Raw genomic sequence first — 14,610 nt, 5'->3', positions numbered from 1 at the left:
CTTTGGACTTTGTACACAAGTACTTCCGCGCGGAATATCCCTGGTGCAAATAACGCCGGCCAGAGACTACAACATTTCGGCTTTAACTTGTAACAGCTCCTCGTGGTCAACTCTTGCTTCGCCCCCTGTCCCTTCAGACTTGAATGCCTTAACAAAAATGATTGCTCCCGACCTTCCGCCCCAGCGTGCTAATGAAATATGTTGCCGCCTTGCCTCATACTGGGACATATTCGACCTTGGAGAGCGCCCTCTAGGACAAACATCTGTCGTAAAACATCGAATAAACACCGGTGATGCGAGCCCGATCCATCGGCGACCCTACCGCGTCTCACCTACTGAGCGACAAATCATCCAGCATGAAGTTGACAAGATGCTTCCTCGAGACATCATCGAACCTTTTCGCAGCCCATGGGCATCCCCTGTTGTACTAGTTAAAAAGGACAACAGTTGGCGATGTTGCGTGGATTATCGGCACCTCAACAAGGTAACCAAGAGGGACGTCTATCCGCTACCACGCATTGACGATGCCCTGGCTTGCCTGCATGGAGCACAATATTTTTCGTCCATCGACCTTCGCTCCAGCTACTGGCAAATTGCCGTCGACGACATGGACAACGAGAAGAGAGCATTTATTACTCCCGATGGCCTGTATCAGTTCAAAGTGATGCCTTTCGGTTTACGTAATGCCCCGGCCACATTTGAACGAATGATGGACGCCCTCCTACATGGTTTCAAGTGGTCCATCTGCCTCTGTTACCTGGACGACGTGATCGTTTTTTCTCCGACTTTTGCGACACACCTCGAACGCCTATCGACGATCCTATCTGTTTTCCGTCAGGCTGGGCTACAATTAAATTCGTCCAAGTGCCACTTCGGTCGTCGGGAAATCCCTGTGCTCGGGCATCTCGTCGATTCTTCTGATGCACGCCCTGATCCCGATAAAATACGGGCAGTGAAAGACTTTCCCGTGCCAACGTGTGCCAAGGATGTTCGCTGCTTCTTGGGCCTTTGCTCCTACTTCCGTCGGTTTGTCCGAAATTTTGCGAACGTTGCGCGCCCTCTCACTCAGCTCCTCAAGAAAGACGCCGCATTCATTTGGGGCCCGGAGCAAGCTGGTGCTTTCACCGAGCTCATTCGGCTGCTTACGTCCCTGCCCATTCTCACTCACTTTGATGCAGCAGCTCCAACAGAACTCCGTACCGATGCCAGTGGCCACGGTATTGGCGCTATCTTGGCACAGAAACAACAAGGGCGAGAACGTGTTATTGCCTGCGCCAGACGCCTTCTTGCCTCTGCTGAGCGCGATTGTTCCATCACCGAACGCGAGTGTCTGGCTCTCATTTGGGCAGTGGGTAAATTCCGCCCCTATTTGTACGGCCGCCAATTCAGTCATCTAGATTTAGGTGCACGTTAAAGAACCCCCGGTGGTCGAAATTTCTGGAGTCCTACACTAGGCGTGCCTCATAATCAGAAAGTGGTTTTGGCACGTAAAACCCCATAATTTATTTCAGTCATCACTGATCACCACGCTATCTGTTGGCTTTCGTCCCTCAAAGATCCTCCAGGGCGCATTGGTCACTGGGCTCTGTGCCTTCAAGAATACAACTACTCAGTTGTATACAAGACCGGCCGGTTACATCAAGATGCGGACTGCTTGTCGCGCCATCCTGTCGACCCTCCTGACGTTTCTGCGGCCGGCATACCTGTCACCTTTCTCTCTCAGGCTGCTTTTCGCGATATTGGAGCCGAACAACGTCGGGACGCCTCCTTACAAGACCTTATTCAACGGCTCACTTCAACGACGCCCGATCCTTCCCTTCGCATGTTTGAACTCCAAGATGGTATATTGTACCGCTCTAACATGCGCCCGGACGGCCCTGCCCAACTCTTTGTTGTGCCTGAGCATCTGCGTCAGACTGTTTTCGCCCAGCTTCATGATGTCCCGACTGCCGGTCACCTTGGCGTGTCACGGGCCTATGACCGCGTTCGTCGGCACTTCTATTGGCCTGGTCTATACCGTGACGTCTGCAGTTACGTCGCTGCGTAAAGCCGACCACACTCTCTGCTGGTCGCCTTCAAGCACTTGGCGTACACTTAGAACCATTCTTCCGTGTAGGTGTTGATGTTGTAGGCCCTTTTCCTACGTCTGATTCAGGAAACAAGTGGATTGCTGCAGCAACAGACTACGCCACCCGGTATGCAATCACACGGGCTCTTCCGAGAAGCTGTGCAACGGATGTCACCGACTTCCTCCTAGAGAACGTCATCCTTCACCACGGAGCCCCTCGACAGCTCGTCACCGACCGCGGCCGCTACTTTCTTTCTGAAGTTGTCAACGACATTCTGCACACGTGCGCGACTAAACACAAACTTGCTACTGCTTACCATCCACAAACGAACGGTCTAACCGAGCGCCTCAACCGCACCCTTACTGACATGCTGTCCATGTATGTCTCCGCAGACCATCGCGACTGGGACGTTGCGCTGCCGTTCGTTACTTTGGCCTATAAGTCGTCTCGCCATGATACCGCCGGCATCTCTCCATTCTTCTACTTGTTTGGCCGCGACCATACGCTACCTTTCGACGCCATTCTGCCTGCTAGCCTGGATTCCACGTCCGAGTACGCCCGTGAAGCCATACTCAAAGCTCAAGAAGCACGCCATATCGCCCGACGTCGACTTGTGGAGTCGCAGGACAATCAGCGGCACTTATATGACGCCCGCCATCATGACGTCCATGACGCACCGGGCACCCTGGTTCTCCTTTGGTCGCCGTCGCGGCGCGTTGGCCTCTCGGAGAAGTTACTTTCACGCTACTCTGGCCCTTACCGCGCCTTGCGTAAAGTAACTGACGTCACGTACGAAATCGCCCCTCTTGAGCCAACCGTGACTCAGCATCGCTCCGACGTGGTCCATGTCGACCGTCTTAAGTTGTATCACTCGCCCGCCTCCTAACCAGCACCGAGCCGGTGCTTCCGCCGCCGGGGGTCATGTGACACGCTGACGAAGATGTCAGCGTGATCGGAAGAGGACGACGCTCTGGACATCGCGCGCTGTCTACCATCTTGTCAGCAGCTACGATTATTGTAAATATTTTGTAAATATACGTCTGACTGTAGTATTTAACCCCATAACAATATATATATATATATATATATATATATATATATATATGTATAATCATCAGCCTGGTTACACCCACTGCAGGGCAAAGGCCTCTCCCATGCTTCTCCAACTACCCCGGTCATGTACTAATTGTAGCCATGTTGTCCCTGCAAACGTTTTAAGCTGATCCGCCTACCTAACTTTCTGCCGCCCCATGCTACGCTTCCCTTACCTTGGAATCCAGTCCGTAACCCCTAATCACCATAGGTTATCTTCCCTGTCCTGCCCATGCTTGCCCTTTTCTTTTCCTTGATTTCACTAAGATGTCATTAACTCGCGTTTGTTCGCTCACCCAATCTGCTCTTTTCTTATCCCTTAACTTCACGGCGATCATTCTTCTTTCCATAGCTCGTTGCGTCGTCCTCAATTTGAGCCGAACCCTTTTCGTAAGCCTCCAGGTTTCTGCCCCGTACGTGAGTCCTGGTAAGACGCAGCTGTTATACACTTTTCTCTTGAGGGATAATGGCAACCTGCTGTTCATGATCTGAGAATGCTTGCCAAACGCACCCCAGCCTATTCTTATTCTTCTAATTATTTCTGTCTCATGATCGGGATCCGCCGTCACTACCTGCCCTAAGTAGATGTATTCCCTTACCACTTCCAGTGCCTCGCTACCTATTGTAAATTGCTGTTCTCTTCCGAGACTTGAACATTACTTTAGTCTTCTGCAGATCAATTTTTAGACCCACCCTTCGGCTTTGCCTCTCCAAGTCAGTGAGCATGCATTGCAATTCGTCCCCAGAGTTACTACGCAAGGCAATATCATCAGCGAATCGCAAGTTACTAAGGTGTACTCCATTACCTCTTATCTCCAATTCTTCCCAATCCAGGTCTGTGAGTAGCATTGGAGAGATCGTATCTGCCTGCCTGACGCCCTTCTTTATAGCGATTTCCATGCTTGCGTTATGGAGGTCTACGGTGGCTGTGGAGCCCCTATAGATATATTTTAGTATTTTTACATACGGCTCGTCTGCACCCTGATTCCGTAATGCCTCCACGACTTCTGAGGTTTCGACTGAATCAAACGCTTTCTCGTAATCAATAAAATCTATATATAACTGTTGGTTATACTCCGCACATTTCTCTATCACCTGATTGATAGTGTGAATATGGTCTATTGTTGAGTAGCCTTTACGGAATCCTGTCTGGTCCTTTGGTTGACAGAAGTCTAAGGTGTTCCTGATTCTATTTGCGATTACCTCAGTAAATACTTTGTAGGCAACGGACAGTAAGCTGATCGGTGTATTATTTTTCAAGTTTTTGGCGTCCCCTTTCCTATGGATTATGATTATTTTAGCGTTCTTCCAAGATTCATGTACGCTCGAAGTCATGCGGCATTGCGTATACAGGGTGGCCAGTTTTTGTAGAAGAATCTGCCCAACATCCTGCTGTTAAATCTGCTGTTACCTGATCCTCCCTAGCTGCCTTCCCCCTTTGCATTGCTCCCAAGTCTTTCTTTACTTCTTCCGGCATTCCTTGTATGATTTCAAATTCCTCTAGACTATTCTCTCTTCCATTATCGTCGTGGGGGCCACTGGTACTGTATAAATCGCTATAGAACTCCTCAGCCACTTGAACTATCTGATCCATATTAGTAATGATATTGCCGCCATTTTCTTGCCTTGATTCTTGCCTATTCCTAGTTTCTTCTCCATTGCTTTAACGCTTCCTCCGTTCCTGAGAGCATGTTCAATTCTATCCATATGTTACTTGCTTATGTCAGCTGTCTTACGCTTGTTGATTAACTTGGAAAGTTCTGCCAGTTCTATTCTAGCTGTAGGGTTAGAGGCTTTCGTACATTGGCGTTTCTTAATGAGATCTTTCGTCTCCAGCGATAGCTTACTGTGATCCTGTCTAACGGAGTTACCGCCGACTTTCGGCTATTACGTCCACTTTCGGCTATCCCGCTTGCGGAAGGAGGTATTAATTATCCGCATATTATTCTGTTCTGCAAACCCTACTAATACCTTCCCCTGCTATTCCTAGAGCCTATGCCATATTCCCCCACTGACTTGTCTCCAGCCTGCTTCTTGCTTACCGTGGCATTGAAGTCGCCCATCAGTGCAGTGTATCTTGTTTTGACTTAATCCATCGCCGATTCCACGGCTTCATATAACCTTTCGACTTCCTGGTCATCAAGACTGGATGTAGGGGGTAGACCTGTATGATTTTCAATTTGTACCTCTTATTAAGTTTCGCAACAAGACCTGCCACCCTCTCGTCAATGCTATAGAATTCCTGTATGTTACCAGCTATATCCTTATTAATCAGGAATCCGGCTCCTAGTTCTCGTCTCTCCGCTAAGCCCCGGTAGCCAGGACGTGCCCGCTTTTTAGCAGTCTATATATGCTTCTTTTGTACTCCTAACTTTACTGAACCCTATTATATCCCATTTACTGCCCTCTGATTCCTGCAAAGGCACTCCTAGACTCGCCTAACTACATAACGTTCTAGCGTTAAACGTTGCCAGGTTCAGATTTCAATGGCGGCCTGTCCGGAACCAGGGATCCTTAGCATCCTCTGCTGCGTCGCAGGTCTCACCGCCGCCGTGGTCAGTTGCTTCGCTGCTGCTGGGGACTGAGGGCCGGGGTTTGATTGTTGCATGCATGTAGGAGGTTGTGGCCAAGTTCTGCACCAGGGTGCCCAATGCTGCTCTGGTGAGGGAGTGCGTTACCGGTTCTGGTCACCGGGATCAGACCGCACTCCAGGCCTTTTCGTGCAATGTTTTCAACACTGGTATTTTTTTAATGCGGTGCAACATTGCAGGGCATATATATATATATATATATATATATATATATATATATGAGACAGAGAGAGAGAGAGGAAGAGGGGGCGTTATAGCGACGACGCATGGCTAGCGTCTGCAGGTATTCTTACAACCTAGTAGCATCCCCTTGTTGGGCTAAGGGGTGGATGACTATCATGGCCGAAGAATTTTGTAAGGCTTACATGGCGAACGCTTTGACCCCCTTCACGATCGCCCCTAAAACGAGCGCTGTCATTACTACGCTTCAATCATCGCGAAATTGTACTTTTCGCGACGCCCGTCACCCCGGTTCCCAATCTAAGCAAGCGTCTATGCTTGGGATTTACTCTACTTCGCTTTTTCATGCTCTCTGAATCCTGACTTTTGCGTATTCCCCTACGACGCCTTGGCGCTTCGCAAGTATGATCCTAGACGCCTCGACTGTGTCTGCCTTTCTCCTTTGGCGCCTACGTCTGTTGTATTTAGCATGCTTCGCAGAGCCTGCGGTGTCTACACACGCACTCGATATAACGTTACATTCTCGGGTTTCACGATGCGTCTGCCATTCTAATTATAGAACATGAACACATTTCCCCTTTCAGCAAACCAACTCGTCATGAAGTGTACCTTCGGCTGGCTTAGCTTTATCACTGCCGTCGGCACATGCAGAACTTCTCGCTAGCCTTCGAAGTCGGCCTCTGCTTCCTAAAACAGCCTCGCTAAATCGCGAAAACACTGTTTTTTCTGCGCTGGTAATTGTGTGTATGAACTACTGGCACGAGAGCCATTTCTGTGCTCTCTGAACTAGCTCTATCAAGGCTAGCTTTATCATGATAGGCTTCGCTTTGTCTCTGTCGTCTTGGCCTTTGCAGTGGGCCCGACTTGCAACATCAAAGTGCCTGAATAAAGCCTTCTTACTCCTGTTGTAGTCTCGTGCTTTTTCATCGGACAAGCATTTCAGAACAACCGCGACACTAAACTGGAGCAGATCCTTTAATCTCTCGATCCACAGTACCCATCTGACACCATCTTTTGCACACCGGTTGAAGGCTGACGAGGAAGCTAACTATATCCTCGTCCCTCCTGGAAGTGTAGAGCTGGCGTCGTGCTAACTGCCATCTAAGCATCTGACCTTATCTGTCAATCGCTTTTATCCTAAGAGCGTTCTTTCGCGGGGCCCCTTGTTTGCGCTTCTGTGCTTCTTGTGTTAGCGTCTCTCAATCGCCATGCTCCGACCCCGTGCTGGACGAAGTGGCATTGAGACGTTCAGCGTTTATTCTTGTCTGCACCAGCCTTTTCCGTTCAACCTGAAGTTGTATACATGTAGTCTGAGCATTCAGCCTCTGAATTTCAAGTTCGAGCGTTCTCGCATCATTTGGAATTTACGCACATGCCTGCTACAGCAATTCTTGTCACTGGGTGGGCGCTCTCGCCTCATCTGACTCATGGGAATTCATAAAATGTTTATTTGATGAACCCCAGTTCCGATCCATTTCTGCAACAATCGTACCTTTATCTCCATTAGGCTCCATTGCCTCTGCTCCCCGCTTGTCTTTGTATGTGTTTACACATCAACTGCCATGCCAAGTTAAAGAAGCAAGAAATCCTGATCACCGGTTGCTGAATTCCCTCTCGTCCCTGAATCCCCTCCAGGGTGCCGGACGGCTGCTGTTGGATCTTCTCGACGGTGCAGGAGGTGGCCGTAGGATGGCTTGATCTTCTCACCATTGGTGCAGTATTTGATGTTGTATAGCTCGCCGATTACTGTCAGACTGTGCCAGTGAAGTTTTTGTTTCTTCTTGAAGTTGACGAAGTCTCTTCAAGGTAATAACTGGCGTTCAAGCCATCCTACGGCCACCTCCTGCACCGTCGAGAAGATCCAACAGCAGCCGTCCGGCACCCTGGAGGAGATTCAGGGACGAGAGGGAATTCAGCAACACTAATGATTAATACAGAAGTAAACAGCGCCTTACGCTTCTATTTTTCCTATGTTAGAGCCTAGGACAACCGTCCCTACATACGCAGGCAGATCTTAGTTTCCTATTTTAATTATTTTACTTTGATTAATTTTTATTGCCCAACACAACCTTTATGTCTCTACATACGACCAACTGAGTATCACTGTTGAACCACCGGTGGCTATGGCCCAGACAAGCATTGCATCTTACGGAGCTTTACTGGTCTCAGTTTAGTGACTACAGCCTAGAGTGACAGGAGTGTGTTCCATACACACTTTAAATACACTCCAATAAACAAATAAAATGGAGAGGTGGCAACCGCTGGCCCGCCTCCACATTCCCCTAGCCAATGACGTCACAACTGAAATAAAGACACCACCTTCTGGGTTTGGTTTGATCTTTTTAGCAGAATTCTTGACTTCAGGCAAGCATCCGGCTCCCTTCCACATCATAGCGCTCCCTATTTTATTCCTAAGCTCTTGGCGATTCCTCGCTGCATGAGTGCCTCTAATTTTTGATGTCCCGCTTTGGCGCAATTTGTCCGTAGGCCCACTCTCATAGAATGCCAGAAGTGACATACACACCAGCAATTCACAAGCACTCCGTCAAAGGAACGTTTTTGTCGAATTCTACGCTGTCACTAAGTAGACCTCTATGAGGTTTTGACAAGTGGACTGTTTTTCAATTGGGGAATTCTTGGCACTGTCTCTGCGCAGTTCATAGACCGTGTGAAAACTGCTTGCCAATGTGGGTCCTATGCCGTAGGCATTTAGACCTGACAAAATGGTGGGCGAAGTAATGCCCCCCCCCCCCCCCCCCTTCGCTGGCGTCAACGCTCCTGTATTCATGGGTAGTGATCAATAGGTAATTACCCCTGTAATCCTGGCTTGTATACTTAGTGCGTCACGCCGCCTTTTCTGCATGTTTGAGATATGAGCGGCTTAACAATAATCTTCTCTTCATCCTCCTCTTTTTGGTGCCCCTCCCCCATGCTGAGTAGCCGGCTAAAACATAATAGTTCAGGCCTACCTCTCAGCTTTTCCCTCCTAATAAATATCCCCTCACTCTCTCTCTCTCTCTCTCTCTGACACAATAACGCTTTCGGTAGAGTGTTTGTAGTGCACGGTGTCCTTGCAAACGGCGGTATTGTGTTAGAAAAGCTAATTGCATTATTACAGAGGACCGTAGTTTGGGATGGCAAATCGTCTCACGCTACGCATATTGGCAGAGAGGGAAAAGTGAGCCCGTTGCTAGCATGTGCGCTCCTTCACTAATCGGGCCAATCCATTCGCTGAAAACAAACTGGTTTGTCTCGAACGGTGGGGCATGCGCCACATGCAAACGCCGTTGCATTCTGTAAATTTCATGCGCTAGGAAATTGGATATTAGTATAAGCGCGGCGTATGGCTGCTGGAAACGATCCTCTGAAGCCGATTAGACGAGGCAGTACCCGTGGAGAGAACGCAAATGTGCAGACAGCAGTTACATTTCTGCACATATTATGAGATCGTGCGGGCAATCTGACATTGCCAGAATTACGTGAGAATCCTGCTCCAATAGTATTCGCTGTCGCGCGTCATCAATGATCTCAGTGGCAATCCGCCAACGTTATTACCGTGCTTGCTAGCCGTGAGCGGTAAATGATAACAATAAGAAAGAATACAGTTAAACGAACCCGCGGATTATACCGGATAAATATTCGCACAATGGCAAATGCATGGTTCAGTACACTCTGCGCTGGAATTATGGTCTGTATGCAAGTTATTTGTCGTGCATTCACGCTTTCGCTTATCGAACGTTGCGCAGCTACGAGCCCGAACTCTTCCCCGGCCTGGTGTACCGCATGGTGAAACCCTGCATCCTACTCCTTGTGTTCGTGTCCGGAAAGGTGGTACTCACCGGTAAGTACGTACCGTCATCATCGCCGTTCATCATCCTGTGCCATGATCGCGCCCGGCATATGCTGGAGTCGCGAGCACCGAAGAGAACGCTCTCTGGTGCTCGGCTGCTCTGGTCGTCGTTGCCGCTTCTCAGCTCTCAGCATCGTCTTCTCTCCTTTGTGTAATGACAGGAACGACAGCAGCCATCATGTTTTCCTACAGTATCAAAGGCACAGCTGCCAGTGGCACATTTCTGTCGACTGGGGGCTTTTCGAACGCATTTGAACGTTGTGTACCCGTGGGCAATGTATAAAAGACTACGCTACAGGTAGCAAGTAATTAATAGTAGGAATGCGCAAACATTGAAAATTCGCAATTCAATTTCGTAGAATATTGCCATATTTCGGATAAACCACGAATAAAAACATCTATTGCAGATTGTAGGAAGCCAGTATGGTGAATGTCAAGATTATTCAAAATGATTCTACTGGCACCAGTTTCAGAGCGAATTCACGCGACCAATGACTTCTCAATAATTTCCATCATTTATTCAGAATGTCTCGCTTTTAGGCAGTATGTAGATGAATTTGTTCTAATTTAATATTTGTACAATGTCACTATCATTGTATTTCTTTCACATTCTGTTGATGCTGTATCTCATTTTGTTACCTGCGTGAACACAACATCGTGCCTGTATCCGGTAACATGATGTAGCGTTGTTTCTTTACTGTCATTGTCATGGTACCGTAGATAACGAAATAAGCTTATTAATTGCAAGCTCCTCAGTTTTCCGCTCATATAACAGTGAATGCTAGTACATGCAGATATCATGGTACCGTCTGTATCAGCTAACTGCTGCCAAGCATCAACAAGGTGGTGAATAACCGTACGTCCGACGTGCACTTCCAGCTTTCTTTACACGTACGTTAGAGGGAGCAAGTAATGTTTTTATAAAAGTACGTCCGACGTCTCTCTTTGGTTTTTTACACGTTTCACGTCAGCATGCGTCGAGCATAAGCATGCTGAACATAAAAATACGTGTTTCCCTTGCGTCAGCACCTATTCTGTTTGTTGTGGTGTCGCGTTTCTGTCTTTTCCGGCGCAGCGCGCACACATTTGTGGGCTTATCGCTGCTGCAACAACTGTGGCATCTGCCTCCGTGTAACTTGGATGCGCGCTTTCACAGCAGTAAAAAGGCGGCAGAGCCCATCTCACGATTCCTGTCAGGAGTAATGCGTTAGCATTGAGCCAGTTAGCGACACAGTGTATGCCATCGTCGAAACTAGTTATGAGTGAGGTGTGTGTTGCAGTGGTACTCTTCGTTCGCACTTCCCTAACAACACTTCGCGCCATCAAGCGCTGCCGCCACGAAACCTGCGCATGGCATCTGATATGCATGGCGTGCCTGTGCATGCGAACACTCGGCGAACACTGAAAAACACGTCACACGCCCACTGGGCTTCTCTCTCGAGCTTCTTTCTGGACACGCTGTGCCATCTAATCGCACTGCCGAGAAATCCGCCCCTGGCCTCCGAGACGAAAAGCGCTGCGCGCGGGCCCTGCGAACGCTGCGGATGGTTCTCACTTGCCGCACACTCAGTGGCCCATAGTCAGTGACTCACGCTGGCGAGAGGTTAATTGAAGAGCGGCACATATACAGTGCATTGATTGCGCAGCTCGCGAAAGCGTTGGCGTGAAAAGCGTTCTTTGCAAAATGGTAAATACCCACTGAATTTGTACTCCAGTCTGCTAATGCGTCGGGTTGCCGTCCTTGAGGACCCTTTGTGAGGTGTTTGACACCGCGCAGCATCGGAAAAATATGAGAGATCTCTTTCGTCATTCTAGAGCGGCACATTCCCACTGGCACATACCTAGTTACCCAAGCTGGGCGTCAAATACGTTCATTGAAGAGTACCGCACACCTACTGTCACATACCCTGTGACCCAAGTCGGCATCAAAGAGGTTGATTCAGGACGAGCCATTCAGTGTGACATCTCGATGCGCTAATAATTTCACCATGGAATACCCAGTGACCCAGGTAGCCGGGAAACCGGTTAGGTACATATATAGACATAATGCCAAGGAAAGTGCGTGAAGTATCTTAAGAATACCAGAGGTGCATTGAAATTCAGCAGCACCTATCTCACTGTGATTGTCAACGTATAATTGTCGATGCATTTAGCAATAAATCAATATTGACGCTTGTACTTCTTTGTTTCTCGGTGCAATGTTTCTCGGTGCAATGTTTCTCAGTGCAATGCTTTTGCACTGGCTAGCAAAGGTTAAACGTTGTCGCTCACGGACGGATATGCCTGCATGTGTCGGAAGTTTCTCGAATGTTATCGATGGTTCTATCCGTTTTCTGTTGTCGCCGAACTGTGTGTATTCTGATTCACTCCTAAAACAATTGCTCATTTCGCTCTTAAATAAATGTACACCCTTTCGTGTGTACATTTGCCATAGAACTATAATCGCCATCTGTCTTGTTTGCGCTTCCTTTCTTTAAAACGCTGTGCTCGCTACTTTCCTGTCGACAATGCTCTGTCATGCTGATAACGCGCATACCGTTCATGACTTGGAAGTACCGGGCTCGCAGCGTTAAAGGAAGGCAATGTGGACAATGCACATGATTATTGTTCTGTGGCACGATAGGACCCAAAAGATGTAATTTTGTTTAAGAGTTTTTGGGTTGTATGGTTGCCTAATAACTACAACCATCATCTGTCTGGCCCGCATTTCCTTTCATTAACGCTGCGAGCCCGGTACTTCCAAGTTACGAACGACATGCGCGTTATCAGCATGACAGAGCATTCTCAACAGGAAAGTAGCGAGCGCAGCGCTTTCAAGACAGGAAACTCAAGCTAGGCAGATGACGATTAGTGTTGTGAGGGAAACATACACCCCAAATGGCCCCGCTGGTGCGTCTGCGTCAGCAGGCGTTTCGTGTGTTGGGACACCACGTAGCCGACCACACGAGGGTGGGATCCTTCCCCCCGTCTAACCGTACGCGGCTTAGCCGTGTCTGGGGAAAGGGGGATCCTGGTGATTGAGCCGATGCCGGGTGTTCGGACCTTAAAGGCGCCCGCTGGAGGCAACACACCTCTTTGACCACTGCTTCACAGAGACGGCACCTCCAGACTGACCTACCTGGAGGAAAACGGCAGTCGCCTTTTCCTATCTCTCTCTCTCCTCAAATTTTCATCTCTCTCTAACTTTCTGGCGGTTCTTGCCATCTTCTCTCGTCCATTTACTCTCTTTCTCCTTGGCGGCAAGGAATAATCCTGTGTGGCTATCCTACCTTGGGTACACCGTGTTTAGTTATAGTGACGGCGTACGACTGGCGTCGTGCAAACTTGTATGCAAGCTCTGCCGCGTCCACTCGTTGGGCTCCGTGGTGGGCGGTCGGCCCTGTTGCTGAACATACACATTTTTCTTATGGCAGCGCAACCTTCAGTGGTCTATGATCGGCGTCTGAAACGATGCCGCACCGAAGCACAATTCCAGTTTCGTTTTTAGAGCAGCGCTCCATGATTTCCCAAGCACTATGCACTACACAGCAAAAACAACATGCCAGTAAGAAAGCTCTGTCCATTCGTGATGACCCGGCCTGGTTGCTCAGTGGCTATGGTGTTGGGCTGCTGAGCACGAAGTCGCGGGATCGATCCCGGCCACGGCGGCCGCATTTCGATGGAGGCGAAATGCGAAAGCACCTGAGTACTTAGATTTAGGTGCACGTGAATCAACCCCAGGTGGTCAAAATTTCCGGAATCATCCACTACGGCGTGCCTCATAATCAGAAAGTGGCTTTTGCACACAAAACCCCATAATTTATATCTCGATTCCTGGTGGCAAAGTGCCAGAAAGAATAAATCGGACCGACGTACAAAGCATCAAATATGTCTATTGGGGACTTCCTCCTAGAACTAAATAAAAAAGATCAAGCACACAAGCTCTGGGAACTTACCAGTATTGACGACAGGACAGTGGCAATTTCAGCCCACAAAACCCTTCACATAAGCAGGGGTGTGGCATCTGAGGAGGACTTCCTGGGCTTGAGTGTGGAACTGCTGGAAGGTTTCCAGGAACAAAATGGGACCAAAGTACAAAGAATTGTCACCCGCACAAATGACCGAGAAATTCCGAAAAAGACGTGCTTGGAGCAAGTGTAATGCCTATCTCGCTAGACGCAGGTTATGCAAAAGCATACGCCAGACTATATATCCAAACCCAAGACGAGGTTTCAAATCCCAAAGGTTTGGACATGCTTCACATGTATGCCGAGGACAAAAAACTTGTGCTAAATGCAGCTCCAACCATCACCAATATGCCAATCTGCACTTCCTTACACTGTGTTAACTGAAAAGCAGACCATTCAGCTTACCGCGGTCTTGCCTTTGCTGTAAAAAAGTTAAAGTAGATGCGCTAACTGTTAAATAAAATATTTCGTTCTTTGAAGCAACAAAGTGATTGTCGTACTTTTCGCGAAGAAGTTATGCCGATGTGACGAAGGGGGGGACTGTTCCACAGAGGCCGTACGAGTCCTCCGAGCCCACGCATAGTGGACCCGCAATGACCCCTCCCGCCCCCGTGGTGGAAGCAGCCAGCGCTGCTCCATCCTCTTGAAAGGCCCTGCCGACACCAGTCCCGCAGGGCCCTAAGATCAAGCGAACCCCAAGGCCCAAGACACGTGTCTCGGCGCCCAACTCGCGGCCCTCCAGCGCCTCAGGCAGAGCGATGGAGGACGACGCAAAAACCCCGGTTCCTTTGACACCGAAGGGCAAGCGCTCCCTCGAACGCGAAGAGAGGGACAAAGTTCTAATTACCATGTCAAACAACAAAGCAATAACCTTAAGGTTA

At 48.8% G+C, this 14,610-nt stretch overlaps 1 protein-coding gene across 1 annotated transcript in view; it reads left to right on the top strand.

Moving 5' to 3' along the window:
- Positions 1-14,610, top strand: part of LOC126518601 (TATA-box-binding protein-like) — a 197,656-nt gene that overhangs the window by 133,874 nt on the left and 49,172 nt on the right. The window contains exon 6 of the mRNA XM_050168379.3: positions 9,679-9,773. Coding sequence (XP_050024336.1) covers positions 9,679-9,773 — 95 coding nt within the window. The remainder of the gene's footprint in view (positions 1-9,678; positions 9,774-14,610) is intronic.

The sequence above is a fragment of the Dermacentor andersoni genome, chromosome 1 (genome assembly GCF_023375885.2).
Source record: "Dermacentor andersoni chromosome 1, qqDerAnde1_hic_scaffold, whole genome shotgun sequence".
Taxonomy (NCBI): Eukaryota; Metazoa; Arthropoda; class Arachnida; order Ixodida; family Ixodidae; genus Dermacentor; species Dermacentor andersoni.
Note: the sequence above shows the minus strand (reverse complement) of the source record. Positions and strands in the feature narration are given on the sequence as shown.